General features: G+C 36.1%; 1 protein-coding gene across 1 annotated transcript in view; it reads left to right on the top strand.

Moving 5' to 3' along the window:
* COG5 (component of oligomeric golgi complex 5) overlaps positions 1-26,450 on the top strand; it is a 344,010-nt gene that overhangs the window by 564 nt on the left and 316,996 nt on the right. Inside the window, exons 2-3 of the mRNA XM_074268349.1 lie at positions 9,414-9,553; positions 19,062-19,119. Coding sequence (XP_074124450.1) covers positions 9,414-9,553; positions 19,062-19,119 — 198 coding nt within the window. The remainder of the gene's footprint in view (positions 1-9,413; positions 9,554-19,061; positions 19,120-26,450) is intronic.

Raw genomic sequence — 26,450 nt, forward strand, 5'->3', positions numbered from 1 at the left:
GTTTCTCAGTAACTGGGCACTTCGTAGTTTCTGATTTGTTGTTGTTTAAACCAGCGCCGAAGCCACTATGATTATGTCCAGCACACATAGTTAGTTCCCTCTTTCCTGGTGTCCTCGGAGGCAGAGGGATGGATAGCGGAGCATAGTTTTAGTACTTCCCCGAACAGCTGCTGACTGCTGGACACAGCTCCAGGTACAGCTCCGCCACGGGCGAGCTCGGCTCGCCTCTGCGGGCTAACTCTGTTCTGGGCTCTGGGGAAGCCAGAATGGGAGAGCCGGGGCTCCTTGCACTAACTTTCCTGGAATAGAATACAGGGCCCGGGCTGGATGAAAGTGACAATAGTAGGACGACCCCTGGATAGCTATCAGTAAATTTAAATCACTAAGCAACAAAATATTTCAGGCTGCGGAAAACTTTTTTCTCACCTAATTATTTCCTGTAATCACAGAAGATATTAAACCTCTTTCAAACTCATCTTATCGCACCAACTAGACTTAATGGGAAATCATGGCGTGCTTGGAAGGGAAGAGACGGGGGTATGTTTCTAGGCAGTAGAGAATGAGCCAATAGAGGGAGAGATTGAAAATAAGTAATGGAGTGACAATTATGGAGGGGTTAGTCTAAAAGATATGAGATGAAATATCTTTCGGATTGGTAGAGGGAATACTTTGGTAAGGAGAAAGGCCAACTCCCCAAGCCTCTGAATGTGCTTAGTTATTTTTTATATCCTATGAAAACCTGTTGAAAAACCTTCTTTTATGCAATAACATTCTATTTCTCTCTACCTGTGTAACTACATTTCTGGGAAAAAAACAATTTATTTTTTCTACTTTTTAAGTCATGTATTCCTTGAGATTTGGCTTCCATGTACGTATATTGCAGTAGCTATTTCCAAGGTTGTAGATAATTTTTTTTTCACTAAATCAAATGACCTTTTTTTTTTTCCTTTCTTTTTTTGGTCCTTGACCTCTCTTTGCTATTCAGCATTGTGAATTGCTACCTCAGTCTGGATTCCCTTTGGTTTCTAATGTTTTGCTGTGTTTGACTTATTTTCTATCCTCTTTGTTAGCTTTTTATACTTCCAAGTGTTACACTTGAATAATCCCAAAATTTCTATGCTTGTCCTACTATTCTTTATGTTCTCATAGTCTTTTTATTTTCTCATATAGCTTTAGTTATAATCTTTATGCATATGACTCCAGAATCTGTATCTTACCTCGTCACCCTCAATTTCTCCTCAGTGTTCTAGTTCAGTTTTTCTAACTGATTGTTGAAGATCTCTACTTGCATGTATTGCTGGCACTTCAAATTCAACTTGCCAATCTCTGATGAAGAAGGCCAATTCCTCTGCATGTATCCCTTTAATCCTGTTTCTCCATCAGACTACCTTCATTGCCACCTCCTTGTATTTAACTAAACTCACCATCCCAAATCTGTTCCTCCCAGTATTTTCTATTGATGCTAACAGTATCTTTTTGGTTACTCAAGCCAAGAGGAATGCTAGTACTTGCTATTATAAAAGAGCAGGAGCCTTTCCTGGATAAATACCAAAGTGTAAATCAGCAGAGCAGTGACTACACTTCTTCTCAGATCATACCACCTTGAAAGCAATGACACCTTGTAGACACCCAGAAGTAGCTATGAAAACAGTATCATGAAAAAGCCTGAAACTTGAAAGTGCCTCCCGATTCCTAAGTTGAACAGAACCCCAACTTTAACAAAGTTTAATCTCAAGGAAGAGGCTGGAAAAATGAGAAAATAACAAAAAATAAACTTGATCATGAAAGGCTACTATGGTGTCAAGGAAGACCAAGGTATAAACTCAGATAAAGACAATGTAAGCCTACAACCAAAACCTCCAAAAAACAAAACAAAACAAAAAATGGTAATTGTACCAAAGACCAGAGGAATTCCTGAAAGAGTTAAAGTGATAATAATGGTAGAGGAAGAACAGGTTGGGAGAAAGGAAAATGAAAGTGATGCAAGAAAATTATGATAAGAGAATTAACAGCTTGGTAACAGGCACAAAAAAGTATTAAAGAAAATAACACTTTAAAAAAGCAGAATTGACTTAATGCTAAAAGAGGCACAAAAATTCACTGAAGATAAGAACTCCTTGAAAAGCTGAATAGGCCAAGTGGAAAGGAAGCACAAAAATTTACTGAAGAGAAGAACTTATAAAACAGCGTGACAAATGGGGAAAAAGGTACAAAAACTCCATTGAATAAAATAAGTCATTAAAAATTAGGATTGGTCAAGTGGAAGGTAATGATTCCATGAGACATCAAGAAACAATAAAATAAAGTCAAAAAACAAAATAGAAGAAAATGTGAAATATCTCTTTGGAAGAAACAAAAGGCCTGAAAAGTAGATCACAGCTAAGTTAAGAATTATTGGACTACCTGAAAGCCATTGTGGGGGGGGGGGGGAAGAACCTGGATATCATATTTTGACAAATTATAAAGGAAAACTACTCCAATATCTTAGATTCAGGTAGTAAAATAGAAAATGAAAGAATCTGCTGATTGTCTCCTGAAAGAGACCACCAAATGAAAACTTCCAGCAATATTATAGCCAAACTCCAGAGTTCCCAGCTCAAGGAAGCATTCAGAAAGAAACAATTCAAATATCGTGGAGCCACTCTCAGGATCACACAAGACTTATCAACTTTCAATTAGAAGGGATAGAGAGCTTGGATTATGATATTCTGGAAGACAAAGAAACTAAGATTGCAACAAAGAATTATTTACCCAGCAAACTGAGTGTAACCCTTAGGGGGAAAAATGGATATGTACTTAAAGTATAGGGCTTTCAAGCTTTTCTGATGAAAAGACTGGAGCAGAATAGAAAATTTGACATTCAAATAGAAGATTTAAAATAAGCATAAAAAGGTAAACTTGAAAGAGTAATCATAAGGGATTCAATAAAGTTATAATACCTATGTGGGAAGAAGATATATGTAACTCCCAAAGAACTTTAACCTTATTAATAGGGCAGTCTAGAAGTCTACATGGACAGAGAAGCAGCTAGGTGGTTTAGTGGATGGAGTGCTGGGTCAAGTTGGAATGATTCATCTTCCAAGATTCAGATCTGTCCTTAGACACTTACTAATTCTAAGCAAGTCACCTAGCCCTATTTGCCTCAGTTTTCTCATCTGTAAAATGAGCTGGAGAGGAAAATGTTAAACCATCTTAGTATTTTTGTCCAGAAAATCTCAAATGGATTCATGAAAAGTCAGATGACTGAAAAAGACTGAGTAACCACAACAATACAACCACAACAAGAGGGAATTGAGTAGATTATATTGGGATGCTCTTGAAAAAAAAAAATTGAAGGAATGAAGAAGAGTGATGCTCTGGGAGAAGAGGAAAGGGAGAGAGGTAAAATGGGGAAAGTTTGATCACATAAAAGGTTTGCAAAGGAGAACTTTTATAATGAAAACAATAATGGAAGATGGTGGGCAATGCTTGAACCTTAAACTTCTCTGAATTAATCATTATTGATTAGAAAAATACAAATTTAAACAACTCTGAGCTACTACCTCACATCTATCAGAAAAGACAAATGAGAGAAGATAGGTACACTAATAGTATAAAAATGTGAACTTGTCCAATCTCTCTGGAGATCAATTTAGAACTATGTCCAAAGTATATAAAACAGTGCATACTCTTTTGACTTAACATTAGTGCTATTAGGTCTGTATGCCCCAAAAAGATTTTTTAAAAAAGGAAAAGTACCTATTTGTAAGAGAATATCTATAGCAGTTCTTTTTGTTGTGACAGAGAATTGGAAATTGAGGGAATGCTTAATTGGGGAATAGTTGAACAAGTTGTAGCATGTAATTGGGATGGAATACTATTCTGCTATGAGAAATGAAGGGAATGGTTTTAAGAAAAAAAAAAACACAACCATGACAAGAACTATATGAACTATTGCAAAGTGAAGTAAAAAGAATTGGGAGATTATAGTAGGAAAAATGATCAACTATGAAAGACTTGGCTACTCTGATCAATACAATGATCCAAGATAGTTTCAAAAAACTCATCATGGAAAAAATGTTCCTTGACTCCAGAGAGAAAATAAATGAACTCTGAATGCAAATTGAAGTATAATTTATTACTTTATTTTTCTAGATTTTTTGTGATATGGATAATAATAGGAAATATGTTTTGCATGATTTCATATATATATATAAAATACTTTCTTTCCCAATGAATGGGGGAGGAATGGGAGGAAGGGAGAATCCACATCAGTTTCTTCTTATAACCTTTTATTTCTTTCTCTTTATTTTCATAATCATTTTTTAAGAATTTCCTATCCCTTCTAACCAGACTTTACTTATAAAATTTTAATCTTTGTGATTCCGTCATTTTCCTAAATTCTTTGAGATATGTTCCTCAGAAATTTATGTTGTATGCCAGACTATTTTTAGCTTTTTAATTTTTTTTTTGTTTGTTTGTTTTGCTGAGGCAATTGGGTTAAAGTGACTTGCCCAGGGTCTCACAGCCAGGAAGTGTTAAATGTCTGAGACCAGTTTGAACTCAGGTCCTCCTGACTTCAGTTCAATTCTTTTTCACAAACTTTCAGGTAGAATAATCACATCCTCTCAAGTTTTCTATCCTTTCCACTTCTGTCAAAGTAGCATTTATCCATATCACTCCCCTTGTCAATGAATTCCAGAAGCTCCCTATTTTCTCTAGGAGAAAATATAAATTCTTCTATTTGACTTTTAAAGTTTTTCATAACATGATTCCATCCTATCTTTTTAGCCTGATCTTACATGTTTTTAATTCCTGAACTAACTTACATTAGAACTGAAATTTCCTACATTGGTGGCCCCTTTCAGTAGAATGGGAGCTTCTTGGGAACAGGAACTGTCTTTTCTGTTTGTATCTCCAGCACAGTGATTCGCACATAAGGGTTTAATTAGTGATTTTCGTTCTTTCATTCATTCCTTTATTCCATCTCTAGTCTGAGTACTTTTGTACTGGCTGTGCCCATTCTTAGATTACATAAAGTTCTTCCATCTCTGCCTCACAGAATCCATTTTCTCTTTCAAGGTGAAGTTGAAAGACTCCTGTATGCAGGATTCCTTTCTTAATTTTATTTACTGCCAGTTCTCTCTTTCAGCAACTACCTTGAATTTAACTGTATTATATTTATTTTGAATTTTCTCTCTATATACTTAAATATTTACATCATGTTTTCTTTGATTGAAAGTGAGCTTGAGTTGGATGCTTCCATTTTTTTCTTTTTATTCCATTGCCCGGCACAGAATCTATCCACAGTAGACAATTAAATGCTTATTGTTTGATTAGTTGGCACAGTTGGAGATTGGAAAGAAAAAAAAGGAGATAGCTATGTGGGTAGTCTGAAGAAGATAGAGGTGGAAAGGATTGAGGGCATAACATATAGAGGAATTGGCCTTGTTGAGGACAAGGCCCACCTCTTCATCAGAGATTGGGGTGTGGAGGAAGCTCAGGAAGAAAATTCTCCATGTTGGATCAAGTTCCCTCTTGAGAGATTGAGGGAGGGGTCGATCTAGGAGACTTGTGGGGAGAAGAGCTTTGTCTTAGCCACCATCAGGATTGGGAAGGAGAGTTAATTCAGGGAAAAGTTTTAATGTTTTCTTAAATTGTTGAGGGCCCAATTTAGATTAAAATGTTGAATGTACTCTGTCAGGATTGCTATTACCTTCTCCACTTCAGTTTAGCAATACATGAGTAGGAGCAGAGGGGTAGAATTAATGTGAGGTTGGATTTGGCAAGGCAAGGTGCAAGGTTAGAAGGCAGAACAAGATGAGGCTGGTTAGTGGCCAAGATTAGAAAGGGAGACTTTTGATAAGTGGAAGGACTGAAGAGGGACTTAGAAGTGAAGCAGGTAGATAAGATAGTGGAATCTTGGGGATGGATGAAGTAATTTTAAAATTCTTGTGACAACACTTGTGATCAGTGGTGGGTTCAAGTTGATGACTGCCCCATGTGTAGCTCAAGTGGTGGGAAGGAGTTGATTGTGGGACCTGGGAGGATTAAACACCTGGGAGGCCAGAGTGTTTGAAGTCCTTTAGTATGGAAGTGTGGATTATGATGTAGAAGAGGATTGTGAACTAAGTTTTGTACTCAACTCAGTATTCTCTCTGGGAGGGAGAGAGAACATTCTGGGGACTACTATCTCCAGAATTAGAACTAGTCATATATTAGGGAGATCTTCAGTGGAGGAATTGCTGAGTGATGATGTCAGAGGGAAAGTTAGGAAGTGGCAGTGGGGAGCAACACATATGGTTATTTGCTCTCCATAATCAATGAGATATTAAGAGAAAGTGTATTCAACTTGCTGTCATAATTTGTATCAGAAATTTACAATTATCTGAAAGACTTTCAGTTCATTGTCTTTTTTTTTTTTTTTTTCCCCATTTAGGATTATACTTAACTTTGCTGGGTGTGTTATTTCTATTTTCTTTGTTATGCCTTATATGGTAGAAACTTGTTTTTCTTACCCTTATTATATTACTGTTATGAGTACTATCTTGCTCCATTTTGGTGGATGACTGTTAGGATTCTTACAAGGTGCTAAGTCACTGGAATGATTAGAGACAATAATTATCTAATTAGCATGGTTCAATATGATTGATCTTGACCCTACAAGGAGATGTTATGGGTCAGAACTTGAAACAAGATACTGAGTGGAATTGAGGAGACAATGGTTAAATCTAGTTTAGCATTGATTTAATCCTACAACAAATAATGATTTCCTCATGATATAATGATTGGTGTATACTCAGTGTGGAACATATAAGTGAGAAGCTTTCAGAGTCAGGAGAACTTAGGAAGATTCAGAGTCAAAATTCATTCCTACTTCTACCTTTGTGCTGGTTGGAGACATTCAGACAAGAGCTCCTGGGAACAAGGAGAGAGGAAGGCCTCCAGAAAACTAGCTGAGCCCCAAGTGAAGGAGATAAGGTTTTGGAAGAGACAATAAAGGATTTGGACTTTAACTCCTGGCTGCATTTGGGATTAATAACTGAACTGAAACTAAGGCAGCCTCCAGAAGTTCCCCAAGAAACCTGCTCCCGGAGAATGATTACAATTTAAAGAAAAGAACATTACAGATGACAACTAATATTTGCTTCCATTTGTTAAAATTCCAAGTTTACTTTAATTACTCATGTTCTGTCCGTTTGTGTCTTGACTACTGGGGCTCTAAATTTTGTCCTTGCTTTTCATGGACATTGGAAGACTTCCATCTCTATCCCTCCTTTTTTTTTTTTCCCCCCTAAAGATTGATGCTTGAATAGTAATTGTCTTATAATTAGTGCTTTCCTTAATAAAGTTTTAATAGCAAAATAATAAAGTTGTGTCTTTTGTTACTGTATTTTTAAAATATAATTTAATTTTTATTTTATTTTATAATTATAACTTTTTTTTTTTTGACAGTACATATGCATGGGTAATTTTTTACAACATTATCCCTTGCACTTACTTCTATTCAGATTTTTTCCCTTCCTCCCCCAACCCCCTCCCCCAGATGGCAGGCAGTCTTATACATGTTAAATATATTACAGTATATTCTAGATACAATATATGTGTGTAGAACCGAATTTTTTGTTGCACAGGAAGAATTGGATTCAGAAGGTAAAAATAACAGTTTACACTCATTTCCCAGTGATCCATTTCTGGGTGTAGCTGATTCTGTCCATCATTAATCAATTGGAATTGGATTAGCTCTTCTCTATCTTGAAGATATCCACTTCCATCAGCATACATCCTCATACAGTATCATTGTTGAAATGTATAATGATCTTCTGGTTCTGCTCGTTTCACTCAGCATCAGTTGATGTAAGTCTCTCCAAGCCTCTCTGTATTCCTCCTGTTGGTCATTTCTTACAGAACAATAATATTCCATAACATTCATATACCATAATTTACCCAACCATTCTCCAATTGATGGACATCCATTCATCTTCCAGCTTCTAGCCACTATGAAAAGGGCTGCCACAAACATTTTGGCACATACAGGTCCCTTTCCCTTCTTTAGTATTTCCTTGGGATATAAGCCCAGGAGTAGTATGGCTGGGTCAAAGGGTATGCACATTTTGATAACTTTTTGGGCATAATTCCAGATTGCTCTCCAGAATGGTTGGATTCTTTCACAACTCCACCAACAATGCATCAGTGTCCCAGTTTTCCCACAGCCCCTCCAACATTCATCGTTATTTGTTCCTGTCATCTTAGCCAATCTGACAGGTGTGTAATGATACCTCAGAGGTGTCTTAATTTGCATTTCTCTGATCAATAGTGATTTGGAACACTCTTTCATTTGAGTGGAATTTCATCATCTGAAAATTGTCTGTTCATATCCTTTGACCATTTATCAATTGGAGAATGGCTTGATTTCTTATAAATTCTCTGTATATTTTGGAGATGAGGCCTTTATCAGAACCTTTAACTGTAAAAATGTTTTCCCAATTTGTTACTTCCCTTCTAATCTTGTTTGCATTACTTTTGTTTGTGCAGAAACTTTTTAATTTGATGTAATCAAAATGTTCTATTTTGTGATCAATAATGGTCTCTAGTTCTTCCTTGGACACAAACTCCTTCCTCCTCCACAAGTCTGAGAGGTAAACCATCCCATGTTCCTCCAATTTATTTATGATTTCGTTCTTTATGCCTAAATCTTGGACCCATTTTGATCTAATCTTAGTATGTGGTGTTAAATGTGGGTCCATGCCTAGTTTCTGCCATACTAATTTCCAGTTTTCCCAGCAGTTTTTGTCAAATAATGAATTCTTATCCCAAAATTTGGGATCTTTGGGTTTGTCAAAGATTAGATTGCTATTTTTATTCACTATCTTGCCCTGTGAACCTAACCTATTCCACTGATCAACTAGTCTATTTCTTAGCCAATACCAAATGGTTTTGGTGACTGTTGCTTTATAATATAGCTTTAAATCAGGTACACTTAGACCACCTTCCTCTGACTTTTTTTTTCATTAGTTCCGTTGCAATTCTCGACTTTTTATTCTTCCATATGAATTTTGTTGTTATTTTTTCTAGGTCATTAAAATAGTTTCTTGGGAGTCTGATTGGTATAGCACTAAATAAATAGATTAGTTTAGGGAGTATTGTCATCTTGATTATATTCGCTCGGCCTATCCAAGAGCACTGAATGTCTTTCCAATTATTTAAATCTGACTTTATTTTTGTGGCAAGTGTTTTGTAATTTTGCTCATATAATTCCTGACTCTCCTTTGGTAAATATATTCCCAAATATTTTATACTATCGACTGTTATTTTGAATGGAATTTCTCTTTGTATCTCTTGCTGTTGGATTGTGTTGGTAATGTACAAAAATGCTGAGGATTTATGTGGATTGTTACTGTATTTTTAATTAACCTTTTTCATTTTCCCTTCAGAATGTTATTTTGACTTTTTAAGTGAAGACTTTGATGTAAAGACTTATACTTCTCAGTCTATTCACCAAGCTGTAATAGCTGAACAACTAGCAAAACTTGCACAAGGAATAAGTCAGTTGGATAAAGAACTACACTTACAGGTAAGGCTTTTTTTTTAAGGATTGTCCTAAAGTAACAAAGTTGTATTTTTATTAACTCATCACTTAAGATATATTGGTGTGTGTATACATAAATATAAATATATAAAATTTTTAATGTTTGTATTTCTATGAATATTATTTTTCCAAAGTAAAATTATAGGTAAATCAAATATTTTTAAGTTAAATACTTAAAAAAAAAACCCTTAGTGGTGGGGCAGCTAGTTGGCGCAGTGGATAGAGCACCAGCCCTGAAGTCAAGAAGACCTCAGTTCAAATCTGGCCTTAGTAATTTAATATGTCCTGGCTGTGTGACTCTGGGCAAGTCACTTAACCCCAATTGCCTCAGTAAAAAAACAAAACAAAACACAAAAACTCAAAAATCTTTTTTTTTTTTTTTTTTTTTTTTTAAAGCTCAAAAATCTTAATGGAATTGAATTTTTTTTTTGTTGTTGTTGTTTTTTTGAGGCTGGGGTACTTGCCCAGGGTCACACAGTTAAGAAGTATTAAGTGTCTGAGATCAGATTTAAACTCGGGTCCTCCTGAATTCAAGGCTGGTGATCTATCCACTGGGCCACCTAGCTGCCCCGGAATTGAATTATTTCACTTGCTTTCTTTACATGCCACTGTCACTTTACCATTCCTTTCCTTTTCATTGGCTATCTTTTACCTTTCTCTTTACCTGTTAGGATTCTTACAAGGTGCTAAGTCGATTGTCTAATTCAGCATGGTGCTTAACAGTTCTCCAGTTCAGAGTTCCCATCTTTCATACCTTTAATAGAGCATATAAAAGGACAAGCCCCCTGAAAGATCAGGGAGATTCAGAGTCAAGATTCATTCCCACTTATACCTTTGTGCTAGCTGGAAACATTCAGACAAGTGCTCTTGGGAACCAAGGAGAAAGATAGGCCTATTTTAAAGCTAACCGGCCCAGGCTAAGATTCAAGATTTTGAAGAACACAATAAAGGATCTAGACTTTAACTCCTGACTGCATTTGAGGTGATTATTGAAACTGAACTGAAGCCAAGGCTGCCTCCAGAAGCTCCCCAAGAAACCTGCACCCAGAGAACGATTGCAATTTAGAGAAGAGAACATTACATCTACCTTTCTCCTTATTTTTGTCTCTTAATTTTCTTGACTTACCTCAAGACTTAGCTCAAATCCTATTTTTTGTATGGAGTCTTATATAGTCCTCTTTGCAGTTAGTGCCTTTCTCTCTGAGATGACTTCAATTTACTCTTTATTTATTTTGAATGTACCTTAATTATTTCCATTATATTTGAGCTCTTTGCAGCCAGGGATAAATTTTATTATTTTTTCCTTATCCCTAGTGCTTACTAGTGTAGTGCCTCTCACATAATAAGCACTTAAATGCTTTTAATTTCTTTAAAAATCAAAAGAAAACATGTTGGCCTATAAATCACTTATTTAATAAAGATATAATTTTCTTAAAAGAGATATAGAAATATATTTTGAAGAAAAATAAGTTATTTCTAAAAATAATTTAACGTATTTGATGATGAAAAAATAATTTCAAATTTTCTAGTATCTAGGATAGTGGTTTCATGTAAGCTTTATAGCCAAGCTGACATTGAATGGTTTGTTTTCTCAATCTTCAGGTCATTTTCTGGCTACTCTTTTCACGATTCAGTACAAGTCAACCCTCAAAAAAGATAATTGGTATGGTGCGAATATTTGACAATTGTTTCTTTATCCAAGTATAACCCTGAATTTAAGTAATCTCTGTATACTACTGAATATTATTATATTATCACCAGAAAGCCCATCTAGTCCAATTATTTTGTTTTGCCTAGGTGCGTTGGATCTATCAGAATATAGACCTGTAAGGTGTATCCTATACCTAGGAACATAGACCAGGCCTGTTTATCCCTGTAAGCAGTTAAAATGCAGCATAAAATGTGCTTGTATATGAAAGATGTGATTTTGATAAAGTCATTATCCTTATAGATATAGATTTTACAGTATTTGTGTAGAAGTCTGGCTGCACTGTGCAGACCAACAGCTCTAAACCCTCAGCTTTCTGAATCACAGATTTTTCTTTCCTTGTTACTTTCTCTCTCTCTCTCTCTCTCTCTCTCTCATAATTTTAAAATACAAAAATACCTTAATATATATTTTTTTAAGCATCCAAAAGCTAGTTTATATTTTTTCTTTGGTTTAGAGACTTGGAAAGACAAAAATCTGTTGGTAGAAACATCCCTTTCTAGATGCCACCTCTGAAGTGAATTGTTATGATGAGTTGAAGGATAAAGGCCCATCAGCCTTTCTTTCCTTCCTTATTTTTTTCCAGACAATCTTTGATTGAAATAGGACTTGGGTTCTATGATTTGCCCAAGTTGTTTTACTCTATGAAGAAGTTTGAGCTTTTTCCTCAAGTGAATTTTCACTCAAAAGTTAAAGGTCTTAAAGGTGTCTATAACCTATCTATCTATGGCTAAATAGCATCTTAAATTAGAATGTGACCGGATTCTTTTCTGTGTCACAAATTCAGACTATATAGCTACCTTGTAAAAAGTCATAAAAAGGAACTGGAAGAAAACTGGGACTTAATATCTTCAAATGTAAAAGCAAGGGCTTGTAACTGATGACCTCTAACATCTCTTCTAAATAATGAAAGTTGCATTTTTGTCTTGAATAGAAATCCTTATCTGTTACTGGATAATGATTAATCAAAGTTCATCTTCTATAGATGGTGGATTAGAAAAATCTACCTATAACAAAAGTTTTGCATTTTCCTGCTGTTTTAGGTGATATGGGATTCCCTATGAATTTGTTTGAATCAGATCTAAGAGCTGTGTGAAACTGATGGAAATCTTTGTTTAGGCAGCAATCCTTTATATTTTGAATATTCTTGCCTACTAGCTTAGATATATGAATAGAATTGAAATGAATAAATCCTCTAAACTCTTATTTCATGTTAGAGTGTTCATATTCTGGGTATATAGAAGATCTGCTTCCTTGAGGCAAATTGATTATATTATTCAGAGTTTCTTCAGAAGATAACCTTTTTTTTCTCTCTTCCCAACCTTACACAGAGATTGTTAGAAGTTACATAAACTTTCAGAGCCTCATATCTTCATTTGGAAAATGATGGGTTGGACAAAACATTCTTCAAGTTCCTCTCCATCTCTCAGACTTCCGACGTAAAAAAGTTTCCCCAGAAAGGAGAGATGGTACATCTATCTGGATAAGATATAGAAAATCACTTTATTTTATGCAGTACAGTAATTTTGTGATCTCTTCCCCTTTCCCAGCCCTATTCACATGACATATTATTTTCTTCATTATTTGCATTAACTGGTTTCAGACACTTATATCTGCTCATTTCATAGAAGCAATATTGGATTTTATCATGCATTCTAAACAATGCTGCACATTTGGGAATATAACAGAGCCTTAGCCACAGTTGCATCCCTGAACTCTAGGTGATTTGTTACAAGAATGATGGTTGTCATTACCAGAAATGCTAACTGTTGTATATACCAACTTTGAGGCTGCTGTAGTGAAAGATATCAGAACTGTGGTTCTTGCTTGTTTTAAAATGTAGCAGTGTCTCTTGTTCCATTCCTGTAGTTGCAACATGCCAACTTCATTCAAATGAGCAGAGATAGTGTGGTGCAAGGGTAGAGAGCCCCATGGATGATACCAGTACCAGCCCTGCTACTTAACTCCTTTGTATCTCCTGCCTTGCTTAATTTCACTTCCATAGAATAAGATACTCCTCCAGGATTAACTGATCGTTTACTTCACCAGTAACTCAAGCCTACATTGACTCATTCTACCTCCTTCAACCTCCTCTTTCCTCTGGTGGTAGGGTTGGAGGTCAAAGCCTTCTCAAAGCCTTCCTTTTTCTGAGAGTAGAGACTGTACTCTCAGATCATACTATTTTGCATCTGCCGCCCTGCCTGTTTTCAACTCCATAGAACAAGATACTTCCTGGTATCTCCCCTGGCCTCTTTGCTCCCCCTTCTCCACTACATCCCCCCCTCCCCTATACAGCTTTCCTGCCTCCTTTTCTGTGTTGACCTCAACCATTGTATTGTAAAGTTGTTGAAGGCAGGGCCTGTCTTTCTTTTTCTTGTTTGTATCTCAAGTGCTTAGCACAGTGCCAGGAATGTCATAGATGCTTAATAAATATTAATTGGATTAGATCAGATTTGGACATGTAGAATTTTAAATTGAGAATTTCTTTTGAGAATTGAAAACAGGAAAATAGGCCCTTTTTTCAGTTATAAATTTTAAAAGAATGAAAAATTATTTAGCTGAATATTTCTAGTGTTTTAACTTTCTCATGCTTTTGTCTAAAAGAGGCTTTTTTTCCTTTAAAATTCTACATTCAATACTTATAGCAAAAAGTTATAAAATTACATGCACTTATTTTATAATGCATTTTTGTGATTGAAGAAAAGTAGCCAGAATTTAATGCTTAGCTATGTCATTTTTTGATTCTGATGGCTGACACTCAAATAAACATGTCCTACAAATTTCCATGTTGATTTAGAGACAGTTCATCTCTAAGTTACTTCATAATTACCTGTTTTGCTAAACTTTGGAAAGTAAGATAATTTTTCAATTTTCTGATAGAGATGAAAAATAAATGCAAAAATTTTCCCAAGTCTATGCTTTTTAAAAAAAATAGTATGTATCTTCTAAAAATAAAGCTTAAATCTGTCCCTGAGTTGTGAAGAATGCATACTGAAGTTATATATGTAGAAAAAAAGATTAAATTGAGTCTTCTTGGCTACTGACTTACATAATTATTTAAATTAAAAGTATCATATGATAATAAGAATGTTACAGCTAAGTTTTGGGATATTTTTGATTATACTGCTTAATGGTTTTATTAAAGTTTTATTTTTTCATATTTTTACATTCAGTGGCTGTGCTGTCAACCTACAAAGCTATAGTAGTTATATAGCAAAATTATGGAAATAACTTTTGTTTGAAAAGAAAACTTGTTGCTTTTTTTTTCTTGATGGAATATAAATATGCTTCATTTAGTATAAATTTATATATTAGAATTATGAACCTAAGGAATCATTAATTATCTCAAGAGAATCCCCTACTACCTGGCTTTAAGGTTAACCCTATCATTTATGTTGATGGATGATGCAGTGGCAGTGAGAAGACAACTGTAGTTGTATCCCACGGATTTGTAGTGTTTGTAATCAGCTTGATTTTGTGATCTAAATGGCAGCCTGGTACACATATATAGCAGGGCATTTGGATGACTGCGATGGTTATCCCTACTTCTTCTCTTTTACTCTCATCTTAACTTTTCAGCTCACATCATTCCAACATTTTCCCTAACCATCTCCTCCTTTACCTGTTTTATAAGAACAGGTGACTCTCCTCCTTGTCAAGGTAATTCTTTCTCTTTGCCCCCTTCTCACTTTTACAATTTTCTCCAACAGATCATGCCACTTGATCATTCACATTCTCTTACACATTTTCATTGTTTTAGCTCCTTTCCTGCTGTCTACAAATGCGCCTATGTTTTCTCCATTATTAAAACTACAACAACAAACCCTTCTCAGTAGATATGAGCATTACCACCAGTTATTGCTTTATATCCTTCTCTTCTTACCTAAAAAAACCTACATTAAGTGCTTCTCCTCTTCTTCCTTTCCTCTCATTCTTTTCCTTAGTCCCTTGAAATCATGCATCTGAGTTTTTCTCCAAACTTTTAAATGATCTCTTAATTGCCAAATCAAATAGCAATTGGATTTCTCTGTGCTCATTCCTCTTGACTTTTGTGCAACACTGGGTAGTCAGTGACTCTTTTCTTTAGGTGTTCAGGACACTGCTCTCTCCTGATTCTTTTCCACTTGTCTCTTTACTCCTTCTCGATATTGTTTGCTAGGTCCTCATTCAGGTCAGACCTATTAATTGGGGTGTCCCCAGCTTTGTTTTTTTTTCTCTCTATACTGTTTTACTTGGTACATCTCATAGCCTCCACAGGTTCAGCATCTTTTTGCAGATGAGTCTTAGTTCTACTCATTTAGCCCTCTCTTTTAACTTCTAACCTTCAGTCGCATTTTGAATTGTCCACTGGACATTTTGAATTTGGTATGTCTAAAACTTGTCATTATCTGTCATTACTAAGCTTTTGCTTCTTTCTTTCCTTTTATTGCCAAGTCATCCCAGGCAACCAAATTTGTAAGCTGGGTGGCATTTTCAACTGATAACTTTTTCTTATTCCTTAAATCCAACCAGTTGCCACCCCTCCCCCCCTTTTAAACAAAATTTTTGAGGGGCACTCTAGGTTGTGACTTGGCCAGGTTCACACAGCTAGTAAGTGTCAAATGTTTTGAGGCCATATTTGAACTTGAGTCCTCCTGATTTCAGGGCTGATGCTCTACCCATTGCACCATCTAGCTGTCCCTTGCCAAATCCTTTTGATTTTACTTTCACAACATTTCTCATGTTCCTTTTCCCCTTCTGACATTATATCAGTGCCCTTATCTGTTTGAACTAGTGGAATAGTATTTTGTTTGGTCTCTCTCTCTCGTAACTTCAATCCATCCTCCATTCACATACCAAAGCAAGTTTCTTAAAGTGCTGTTCAGTTCATATCACTGCTCATTAAACTTCAGTACTTCCCAGGATCAAATATAAAAATAACCTCTTTTAGGTTTTTATAACCTGGCCCCTTCCTTTAAGTGGACGTAAAAGAAGAGCTGGGGAGAAACTGGAAACTGGAAAGGCTCATGTGGAGTAAAATGAGTAGAATCCTGAAGGAAACAAAAGCTTCTGGGAGGTGAAGGTGAGGCTGAAGTGCCTTCCTAGTATAGGGGACAGCCAGTGCAAAGGCACAGAGATACTAGATGGAGTGGTCCATATGAGGAAGCCATTTGGGATATGCTGTAGACTATGGAAAAAAGACAGTTGGGAAAATAGTTTAGGGTCAGATGATGCAGCATTTCAAAATCCAAACAAAGGAGCTAATTTAGCCCCTCGGTGTAGACAATATGGGAATTTGCCGGAAAAGAGTGTAATCCTCAGACTTTAGGAAAACTGGGTGAGTACTTGGTGGAGAGGATAGATTAGAGAAAGGACACCAGTTAGGAAGCTGTTGCAGTAGTGCAGAATGGAATTGAGGAAGGCCTGGGCCAGGGTACTGGCAGTGTGAGCAAAGAAAAGGGGAAGAATGTGGGAGATATTGTAGAAGTAGAAATGACAAGACTGGCAACCCATTGAATATATGGAGTAAGGATAAGTAAGGAGTCAAGAAAATTCTGAGGTTGTGAACCTGGTTCTTTGGGAGGATGATAATGCTTTTGACAGAAAAAATGAAAGTTCAGAAGAGGGTTGGATCAGGGGAAAAGATAGTAAGTTCAGTTTTGGACATGTTGAATTTGAGATGCTCATGGCAATCTACTTTGAAATATCCAGTTGTAGATGTGCATCTGGCACTCCAGAGAGATATGAAGGCTGAATATATGGATTTGAGAGTCATTTGCATAGGGAAGATAAGCCTACAGGTATTTGTGATCTTACCATGTGATAGAATGCAGAAACTGGAGAAAAAGGTCCCAGAAAAATCTTGAGGTTTTACCACAAATAAGTGGTTGACAGTTATGAAAATTGCAAGTTATATATCCCCCACCTTCTTCTCTTTCTATACTATTCTCAGATTTCCCAGTCTGGCCCTGATCTCTCTTCTGACTTTTGCTCTTGCATCTCCAGCTATCTCTTAGATGTCCTCTAAATATCTGAAACTTATGATGTCCAAAATTGAATTCATTTTCCTCTCCCCTCTGAAACTTCCCTATTATATCTTTTATGAGAGGAGGCAAGGTGGTACAGTAATTAAAGTGCTGTGCCTGGAGTTAGAAAGACCTGCTAGCTATATGTGACTTGGCAAGTCATTTAATCTCTAGTTGCCTCAGTTTCTTCATCTATAAAGCAGTGTTATGAGGATGCTTAGAGGTATTGAATAAAATGAAATAATATTTATAAAGAGTGTATATATAACACAGTGCCTGGCATGCAGTAGGAAATAGACATGTTTTCTTCTTGTTATCATTATTCTCCCTTCTCTTTCCCCTCTTAAAATTCTTAGAATAAATAAAACCAATCCACCTCAGGACCCCTCTCCCCCTGCTTTTATCTAACTTAACTCCTTCAGTACCTCTTGAAGAAATTGAAATTCTGAAGGGACACTTGTTTCTTTCTTCTCCATTAGAATATTAGTGCTACATCATCATTTAGCTCCTTTTAATTGCTCAAATAAATTTATCTTTCTAGATTTCACTTGATTCTTATGTTGATACTTCAGAGTGCTTGCTCAGAGCTGGTTTTTCACTCAGAAATACTTGGAAGGCCTCTTCCATTAAAGGTTTATTTATTTATTTTAATATAGTAGTATACTTTGCTTTTTAGGATAACTTGTTTTCCTTTTGCATTTAGAATGTTATATTTGAGCATCTCTCATTTTTTAATAGAACCTTCCAGGGCTTGTTTGAACCTAATTGTGATTTTTTGGTAATTGGAGTTCTTTCTGGTTGCTGTACTATTTTTCTTTGATTGGGATGCTCTTTGATTTTGAATATGAGATTCCTGGGATTTTTCCTTTTGATGTTTCAGGTGGATGATCAATAGATTTTTCTCTTTTCTATTTTGCTTTCTGCTTTTAATAATTTTTGATTTCCTTAAATGTAGTATCTAGCCTTTAAAAAAAATAATTTCATGATTTTCAAGGAGGCCAGTGATTCATCAATTATGTCTCCTTGACTAGCAGATCAATTAAAAGTGCTGTAGTTGCCTCCTTCTTTGGGGGAACCTCTACAACTGTTTTTTCCACTGGTTTCTCACATTTTGATTTACTCATCTCATATTCCTACCCCATCCCAGGACTAAACTCTGCCCCTTGCTATGTTTGTAGTGGGTTAGTCCATATTAATCTTTCCCTAGGCTCCCTAAATTCCTGTATTCACCTTTCCTATATGGGGTTAGATGGCTCCCTGTCAGTCTTTGAGGATTAGAGTGCTAGATTTTTCAGGGCCTTCCAAGACAGTGGGAATTTTGAAACTCCTGGGCTTGAGGTGACTCCATCTCAACACTCCTCCTCTGCTTCCTCCCTTCCCCCTCTTCCCCTCCTTTTAGCTCTTGCTCCCTCTGAACAAAGAGCAAGCTATACTGGTCATATATCTGGTCCCTTGGGATTATGCTGGTTTGTTTTACCTACACTGACTTTGGCTTTGCTGTTGCCTTTCCTATTTCCTATGGATTTGTAGTTGATATATTTTTATGCGTTTCTCGCATATAAGAATCCAGTTTTCATTTTGATTACTTGGTCTTTGATTTGATTATTAATTGGTCTTATGCAATTTTTTATTGGAGTGAGGCATTGTCTATGAAGGATTGTCTATCTCTGTTCCAAGTAAGCTTTCTTGGCTGAAAATCCTAACGAAATTTGTTTTATTGCATGTGTTTCTTGCTAAACACAATCAAAGTAAATGCTACTCATTGATTCTTGTTTTTCAGGTAGTGGCAAGGCATGAAGATTTGTTGGCGCAGGCTACAGGGATTGAATCTTTAGAAGGTATGTTTCATTAACTATAAAAAAATTTTAGAATAAGAATTTGAATTTATTATTTATATGTAATTTGCCTTGCTAGCAGGATAGAATATCAAGCAGATTATTTCACAGCAACATTTCTTATTTTCTTTTCTAGTATCCCAAAAGAATTACCTAGCAAAATAACAAAGATTATTCCAGCAATTAAAAAAATGACAAAACCAAACTTTTTTTACTTTTCTCTACTTGAATACAAATTCTTTTTTGATTGACTAATCCACTGAAGAATTAAGCATCAGGAAGAATCTCACTTCCTGTTTCTACAAAGTGGAAAACTGATTTATATAATATGTATCCATTCTCAAAAATTTTACTTGAAGCTAAAAAATTTAAGTTTCCTGCAAATTTTTATTTAGTTATATCCTTTGGGAGCATGTGCTTTAGAAATACATTGACTGATTTAGCATTAATTGAACATTTGTTAAATACCTATTCAGTATTTATTGATCCAGATGCAAAGTTAAATGAGGTATAGGGCATATGTGGGAACTTAAAATCTTATAAAGAAGATAATTTTCCTTTATTTCTTTGCTTCCCTCTCTCTTTCTCCCCTTCTCTTTATTTTATCTCCTTCCTTCTTCCTTCTTTTTTCCCTTTTTTAATGTATGAAAGTAATGACGCAAAACACAACATGAATTCATAATTCTTACAGACTTAACAGTTGAATTATGAGAACACTTTTAGAGTTTCATGGAGAGAAAATTACTTTGAGTGAGAGAGGGAGTCATTACTTTTCAATATATACTTTAAAAAGATTCCTGAACTGAATATTTAGATAGAGATGGTACTATTAAAGGACCATTTCAAATATTAAATTAGAAACATTATTTATACTAAAAGTTTGCTTCCTAGTCGAAGAAAAGGTTTTGCATTTTTGAAGACAGCCATTTTAAAAGTCCTTTAGAATTAAAAAAAATCATAATTATTAAAGGATATTTTATAGATGAAGTGACTGATGAATAATGTGAATGAATTGTTATATAGGTGATAAGACACTTTTCTCCTAGTGAATCATAGAAATATTATGGGTTCTCTATGAAGGTGTTTTTCCTCCTATACAAAATAATTATTGAAAAATTATGTGTCTTTTCTCAGAAATTAATTCTATTTACATCAGATGTCCAGGAAATTCTCCTTTCTTTTTTAAAAAGTACAGAATCTAGACTACAATTTTCTCTCTTCTCCACTTCCTCACTCTACTACAAGGGGACTTGAGTGTATAATGAGACTTCTGAAAACACCCTAATCATTCAGTTCTACATATTCATTCCCCCTGACCTCCTCTTCCCTATCTCAGCCACCTGCCAAGCTGATTAGGACTTGTTCGTGTCATTCCCCACCAATGCACCACCTCAGTATTAATAGGCTCTGAAGTTCTCTTGTATGATGGTCTCAGGTCTCTGCTTTGGTCTTGCCTTTTAGCACCGAATTCCTCAAGTCATGTCCTGGCCATGCATCTTCCATTCACCACTTGACCTCGTGGGGCTCCTTCAGCTCTGCACTGGCCCCTTTATCATTTCCTATCTGTATCTTTTCTAGGCTCCACCTTGCACCACGCCTAACATGGTATTGCTAAATAAGAATAGGAAAAAACATGCCGTTGTGCTGATTGATCCACTTTACATCTGTCTTGTGTTGTCTTCTCAGATCCCTAAGTGCTGCTAAGTCCTACCGCCCCTTCCTTTTCATCTCACTATCCTGCTCACCACAGTAGACCTTCTAAACCTTTTTTTTATCCTTCCTCAAACTTCTTGTGACTTCTGTGTGTCTGGCTCAGAATGGTGAGTGACCACCATATATAAAAAAAACTGGAGGTATCTCAGGAGCAAAATGAAGGTTTGTTATTCGTTTCACAAGAAGCTGAAAGGAGGAGGCACTTCAGGACACAGATTTTACACTTTAAATAACCCCTAAAGCAAATCCCCTCCCATCACTGACCCTCACTCATTGGCTGAGGGTCTTACATTCTAAATACTTTGGCCAATAAGTACATGGTTGCCCCTATTTGAGGTAGAAAGAAAGTGATGTCATGGAAGAATAACAGGAAGGGGAAGTAGGCATGTCCTTCGGTCAGTGCCCAAGGACTTCTTCAAGCCCACTCCATCTCTGGGGTAGATGAAGCCTTACTCGATTTTCATAACTGTTTTGAGAGATCTCACTCTATCTTGTTCATTCCCCTCTCTTATTTATACACTGAGAATTCCTCAAATTTTTGTAACATAATTTCACATTCTCTATCTTAATTCCTCATCTTGTTCTGGCTCCTGTCAATCTTCTTGGGCCACTGGCTCCCGCCCTTGTCCTTTTAATACTATCAATCTTACAGACCCTTCAGCTTTCCCTTCCAATCTAATCATTCTAAATAATGTATTTTCCATTATTCTAATTACCAGTCAGATTAAACAAGGTATGCAGACAGGGAGTAATATAATACCACTAAGTTCTATAAGGCCAAACCAAAGCAGCTGCTTTCTATCAGCTGCCCCCAGACAAGGACCACTAGGAAGTATTAAATGAAGTCCAAATCTGTGCAGGAACATGAGCTAGTTTCCTAATGTTCTTAGTGATTTCTTTCACTAAATTTCCCTTGTCCTCAGTCCTTATACAACATGTTGATAAATTTAGTTTTGCATACTTCTCCACCCCAGCCCTTTCAGCTGAGACCTTGCCCATATTTTATAGATAAAACTGAGGGGGAGTGCTCCTTCTCTCCCTTTGGTTCCCAGGGAACATTTTGTCTCTTCTTTTATTTCCATCTCCTATGTCTCCTCATGTGAGATGCAAGCAGCCCTTCTCTTGGCCAAGGCCATCCCCCTACATGTGCAAGTAATTCTATTCCATTCTGTCTCCTACAGAGAATTGCCTCTTCTATGATCTCTGCTGTCTCATTTATCTTTACTTTTTCCTTGTTCACTGACTGCTTTCATACTGTCTAAAACATGACCACATCTCTCCCATCCTCCACTATCATTCCATATCTCATCTCCCTTTTGTGGCAGAAATTCCTAATTGTCAAAGTCAATATTCTTTTCTCAGTGTACATTCTTCTTGACTTCTCTGAAGCTTTTAACACTGTTGATTGTCCTCTTTTTCTTCATACTCTCTTCTTCTAAGACCACTTCTCAGTCTCCTTTGCTGGTTCTTCATCTAGCTTTAGCTTTCTAATTGTGGTTGTCCCGCAGAGCTCTGACCCAGACCCTTCTTACTTTTTCGTTAGATCTCATCAGGTCTAAAGGATTCCGTTATCATCTCTATACAGATAATTCTCAGATCGGCTCATCTGTTCCTAATCTTTCTGCTTAGTCTGGTAGACATCTTCAAGAGTTCAAACTTAAACATGACCAAAGTCATTGAACTTTGCCTTTTGTTACTGTTGAAGGCTGCCATCCTGAGTGTCCTACTTGAGTCCTTACCGTATATCATCTCCACATCCAGTTGGTTATCAAAACCTGGCTAATTTTACCTTTATAACAACCCTTGAAAAATGCCCTTTTCTCTTTTCTATCACTGCCACCTCCTTGGTGCAGGCTCTCACTTCCTCACATCAGGACTACTATGATACTTGGTTGGTCTGACTGCCACAAATCTTTTGCTCCTCCAGTTCATCCTCCTCTACTTAGCTGCCAAAGTGATATTTCCTAAAGGGCAAGTCTGACTGTGTCTCTGTATCTCCAATCCTGTATTTGGTGTTCGAAATGCTTCAAGTTGTAGTTCCCTCCTTTCCAGTATTCTTACACTAAACTCCTACCACATAATCTTCATTCCACTGATGCTGACCTCTTTGTTGTTCCTCAAACAAAATGTTTCATCCCTTGGCTCTGGGCATTTTCATGGGCTGTCCCCATGCCTGGGATAAGCTCCATCTCATCTGGTTTTCTTCATGCCCCAAAACAGAAAACTTTTCCTGATCCCTATTAATAATCTCTGTTGATTATTTCCTGTTTTTTCTATACATAGCTTGTTTATACATAGTCATTTGCATGTCGATTTCCCCAGTAGAGTGTGTGTTCGTTGAGGATGGGAACTGTCTTGTTTTTCTTTCAATGTCCAACATCTAGCATAGTGCCTGGTACATCCATAGTAGGAGTTCAAAAAATGTTGATTGACTGACTGAATTACTGTTATGATTGAGTTTCTTATGGTAACTAAAAGTGCTGACAGCTGGTTTAGATTCTCTATCTAGTTCATGTTTCTCTTTTAAAAAATAGATAACATCTATCTCTTAGTAAAATGATTCTCTTCCCCCCCCCCAAGACTTTATTGCAAAGGGTGCCTGAAGACTTTAGTTTTTATGTTAATTTTATGTTTATGGTTAAAGTTTAAAAGGGACCTTAGAGGTCACAAAATCTAGTCCTAACAGTTTCCTGAGGTCCTGAGCACAAATAAATTGTCTTGCTCTAGCAAACTAAAGACTTAGGATTCCACTTTGTGTCTTCCAATTCCAAATACAGTGCCTTGTCATTAAAATGCGATGATTTTTTTTTCCCCCTGAGGCTGGGGTTAAGTGACTTGCCCAGGGTCACACAGCTAGGAAGTCTTAAGTATCTGAGACCAGATTTGAACTTGGGTCCTCCTGAATTCAAGGCTGGTGCTCTATCCACTACGCCACCTAGCTGCCCCCAATGTGATGATTTTTTGTTGTTGTTTTTGTTCTGTCCAGATAAAATTAAGCTGTTTATTATAAATGATAAATTTGATAACTTTTGGCCTTCTTAGTAATTCTAATCCTGATTTACATTCAAATCCTTCCTCCTACATGTGCTAGCTGTTTAAACCTAGTAAATTTATAATATTTAGTTTCTTAGTTCTGCAGAAACACTCTTAAGATCAGAATTTGCAGAAACAGTTCCCACTCTGCAATGGAATAGAGGGAGTTTTTAAACTAGGGAGCTCTTTATACTAGCAAAATCACAGGTCTCATGGAAAAAAACCCAAATCTAAGATAATAGATCTGTAGGTAGTTGGGTCCTCAGTTTATTCCATCTTATTCAACTCTGATTTTTATATCTATGATTTATAGAGGTCTCATGAAGTTGTGATTTGTCTCACTCATGAATGTATCATGGAGGCAAAATATGAAGGCATGTCTCCTGACACAAGAACTAGTTTTCTTTTTGCTGTCTTGGAAATTTATTTAGACCTTGAGGAACTCAGTTTGGTTAGTATTTTGATGAATGGGATGTATCAGTATTGGCAATTCATTAGTGGAGTTCACAAACTCTTAGTCTATTTACTTTTTGTGTGATTTTTTTTTTCATATCTTTCCTTGAATTTTTTTTTCAGAAGTTCTACCCTATGCAATGAAGATTTTCCTTTGCTTCTTTTATTCTTTTGTGAAGACCAGAGCAGCACACAGAATTAATTTTATTTATCCTTGTTGTGTGACTGTCTCATCTTTTTTTCAGTCCATATGTTTCTGATGTTTTCTTAATACTGCTTTTATGTGAAAGTTGTCATTGGTCATATGCATTTTCCTCTTTAAAAAAAAAAACCCAACGACTCAACAGATAGATTTTTTCATTTCCCCTTGGGTTACTTTTAATTCTGCTATTTTTATTGTGGTTTTTCATTCTAAGCCATAAAATATAATTGGAGGAATATTGGTTTTTTAAAAGATGGGTTTTTGTGGCAGAGAGCAGCTTGGTCTCATCAATTTCTGAAATGCAATATAGCCTAATCTCTTTCTCTCAATAAGTTCTGGACCCAGTTAATAGCACCTGCCCTAAGAAGTATATTCTGAAAAATTAACTCATTGGATTGTCTATTTGATTGCATGTCATAATCTGAGCCATATGCATATTTTATTTGCTTGGTTCTTCCAATATGGCTGCACCAAATATTTATTGAATGACTGTATCTCAATGAAGAATTTTTTAGTTTTTATGACTTAGTGTAGTTTTCAGTGTCACACTCATTAGAATATGTATCAAAATTTTTACATTTTCTTTGTCTTCCCAGCATAATGCCTGGTACTTAATAAGTGCTTGTTATGCGATTTTAGAGAAAAGTTCGGATTCACTCCTACAAATAACGCTCTTGAACACAATCAATTATAAAAGTAAGATTTAATTATATACAATACATGGAATAGATTGCTTACAATAACAACTAATACAGCAAATAATACATAAAAAAAAACAGAGAATAATGAGAATTATGATTAAAATAGCAGAAAAGGATAGAGTATATATCACCAGTTCAGAGGAGCACCAACACTAGATTTCAAATGGCTTGGAAGTCCCGATTCAACAGCCTCTAGCTTCCGAATGGGAAAAAGGGTTCCAGACAGATAGTCATCTTCATGGGTGAGACTTCGAATAGAGAATGCTTTACCCATCTTTTATAGGGGTCAGGACAAAGAAGGCTTTGTGCCAAATTGTACATAGGATATTATATAAGACAGGGAAGTGCCAGATGTGTTTTAAGGATCCAAGGAGTGGCTAGTTCCTGGAATTGTTAAAGTGAAGCTAAACACTTGTGTGGCTTGTTCCCAATCTCATAAGGGTTTAAAGAACGATTAAGTTCCCACGAAGAAAGTTATATCTTACATTAATTGGGTTCACATGGAAATCAGGTCATTAGGCTCCTTGATCCAAATGGAGATCAGGTTCACATGGAGAGAGTCCCGTTCTTTCAATGATTTGAAATGAACTTATCAATAAGAGAACATTTCTTATTCAGTGCTCAGTAAATGTTTCTTGCCTGGTTGACTGATTAAAAAATTAAGAAATTAATTAAGCACAGAGTAATTGTAAGACAGCCCATTGATAGACAAATGAAACAGTAAAATAAGAAGAAAAACCCATAAATTGGCTTGAACTATTATCATTTATTAAGTTATTTAATCCAGGGCAACTAGGATCATGTGGAAGGCTTTGAATCCATATCATATCAGGATTGGTTGAAAGACCTCAGAAAGTTTAGTTTGAAGAAGATTCAGGGGGAACCTGACAGGTAGACTTAGATCTCAGCAAAAATATCCTAGCAATTAGAATTATGCAGAAGTGGAATGGGTGGCTTCAAGAGGTAGTGTTTCCTTTCCTTGTTGTTGTAGTTCTGTCATTTTTTTCAGTTCTGACCCTGTTTTAGGGTTTTCTTGGCAGATACTGGAATGTTTTCCCATTTTCTTCTCCAGTTCATTTTATAGCTTTTACAGAGGAAATAGAAGCAAGCAGGTTTAAGTGATTTACCTAGGGTCACACAGTTAAGCATCTGAAACTGGATTTGAACTCGTCTTCTTGATTCCAGGCATAGAACTCTTTTATCTTCTACACTACTTCACTGCTTTCTTCCTA

The sequence above is a fragment of the Sminthopsis crassicaudata genome, chromosome 5 (genome assembly GCF_048593235.1).
Source record: "Sminthopsis crassicaudata isolate SCR6 chromosome 5, ASM4859323v1, whole genome shotgun sequence".
NCBI classification, from domain to species: Eukaryota; Metazoa; Chordata; class Mammalia; order Dasyuromorphia; family Dasyuridae; genus Sminthopsis; species Sminthopsis crassicaudata.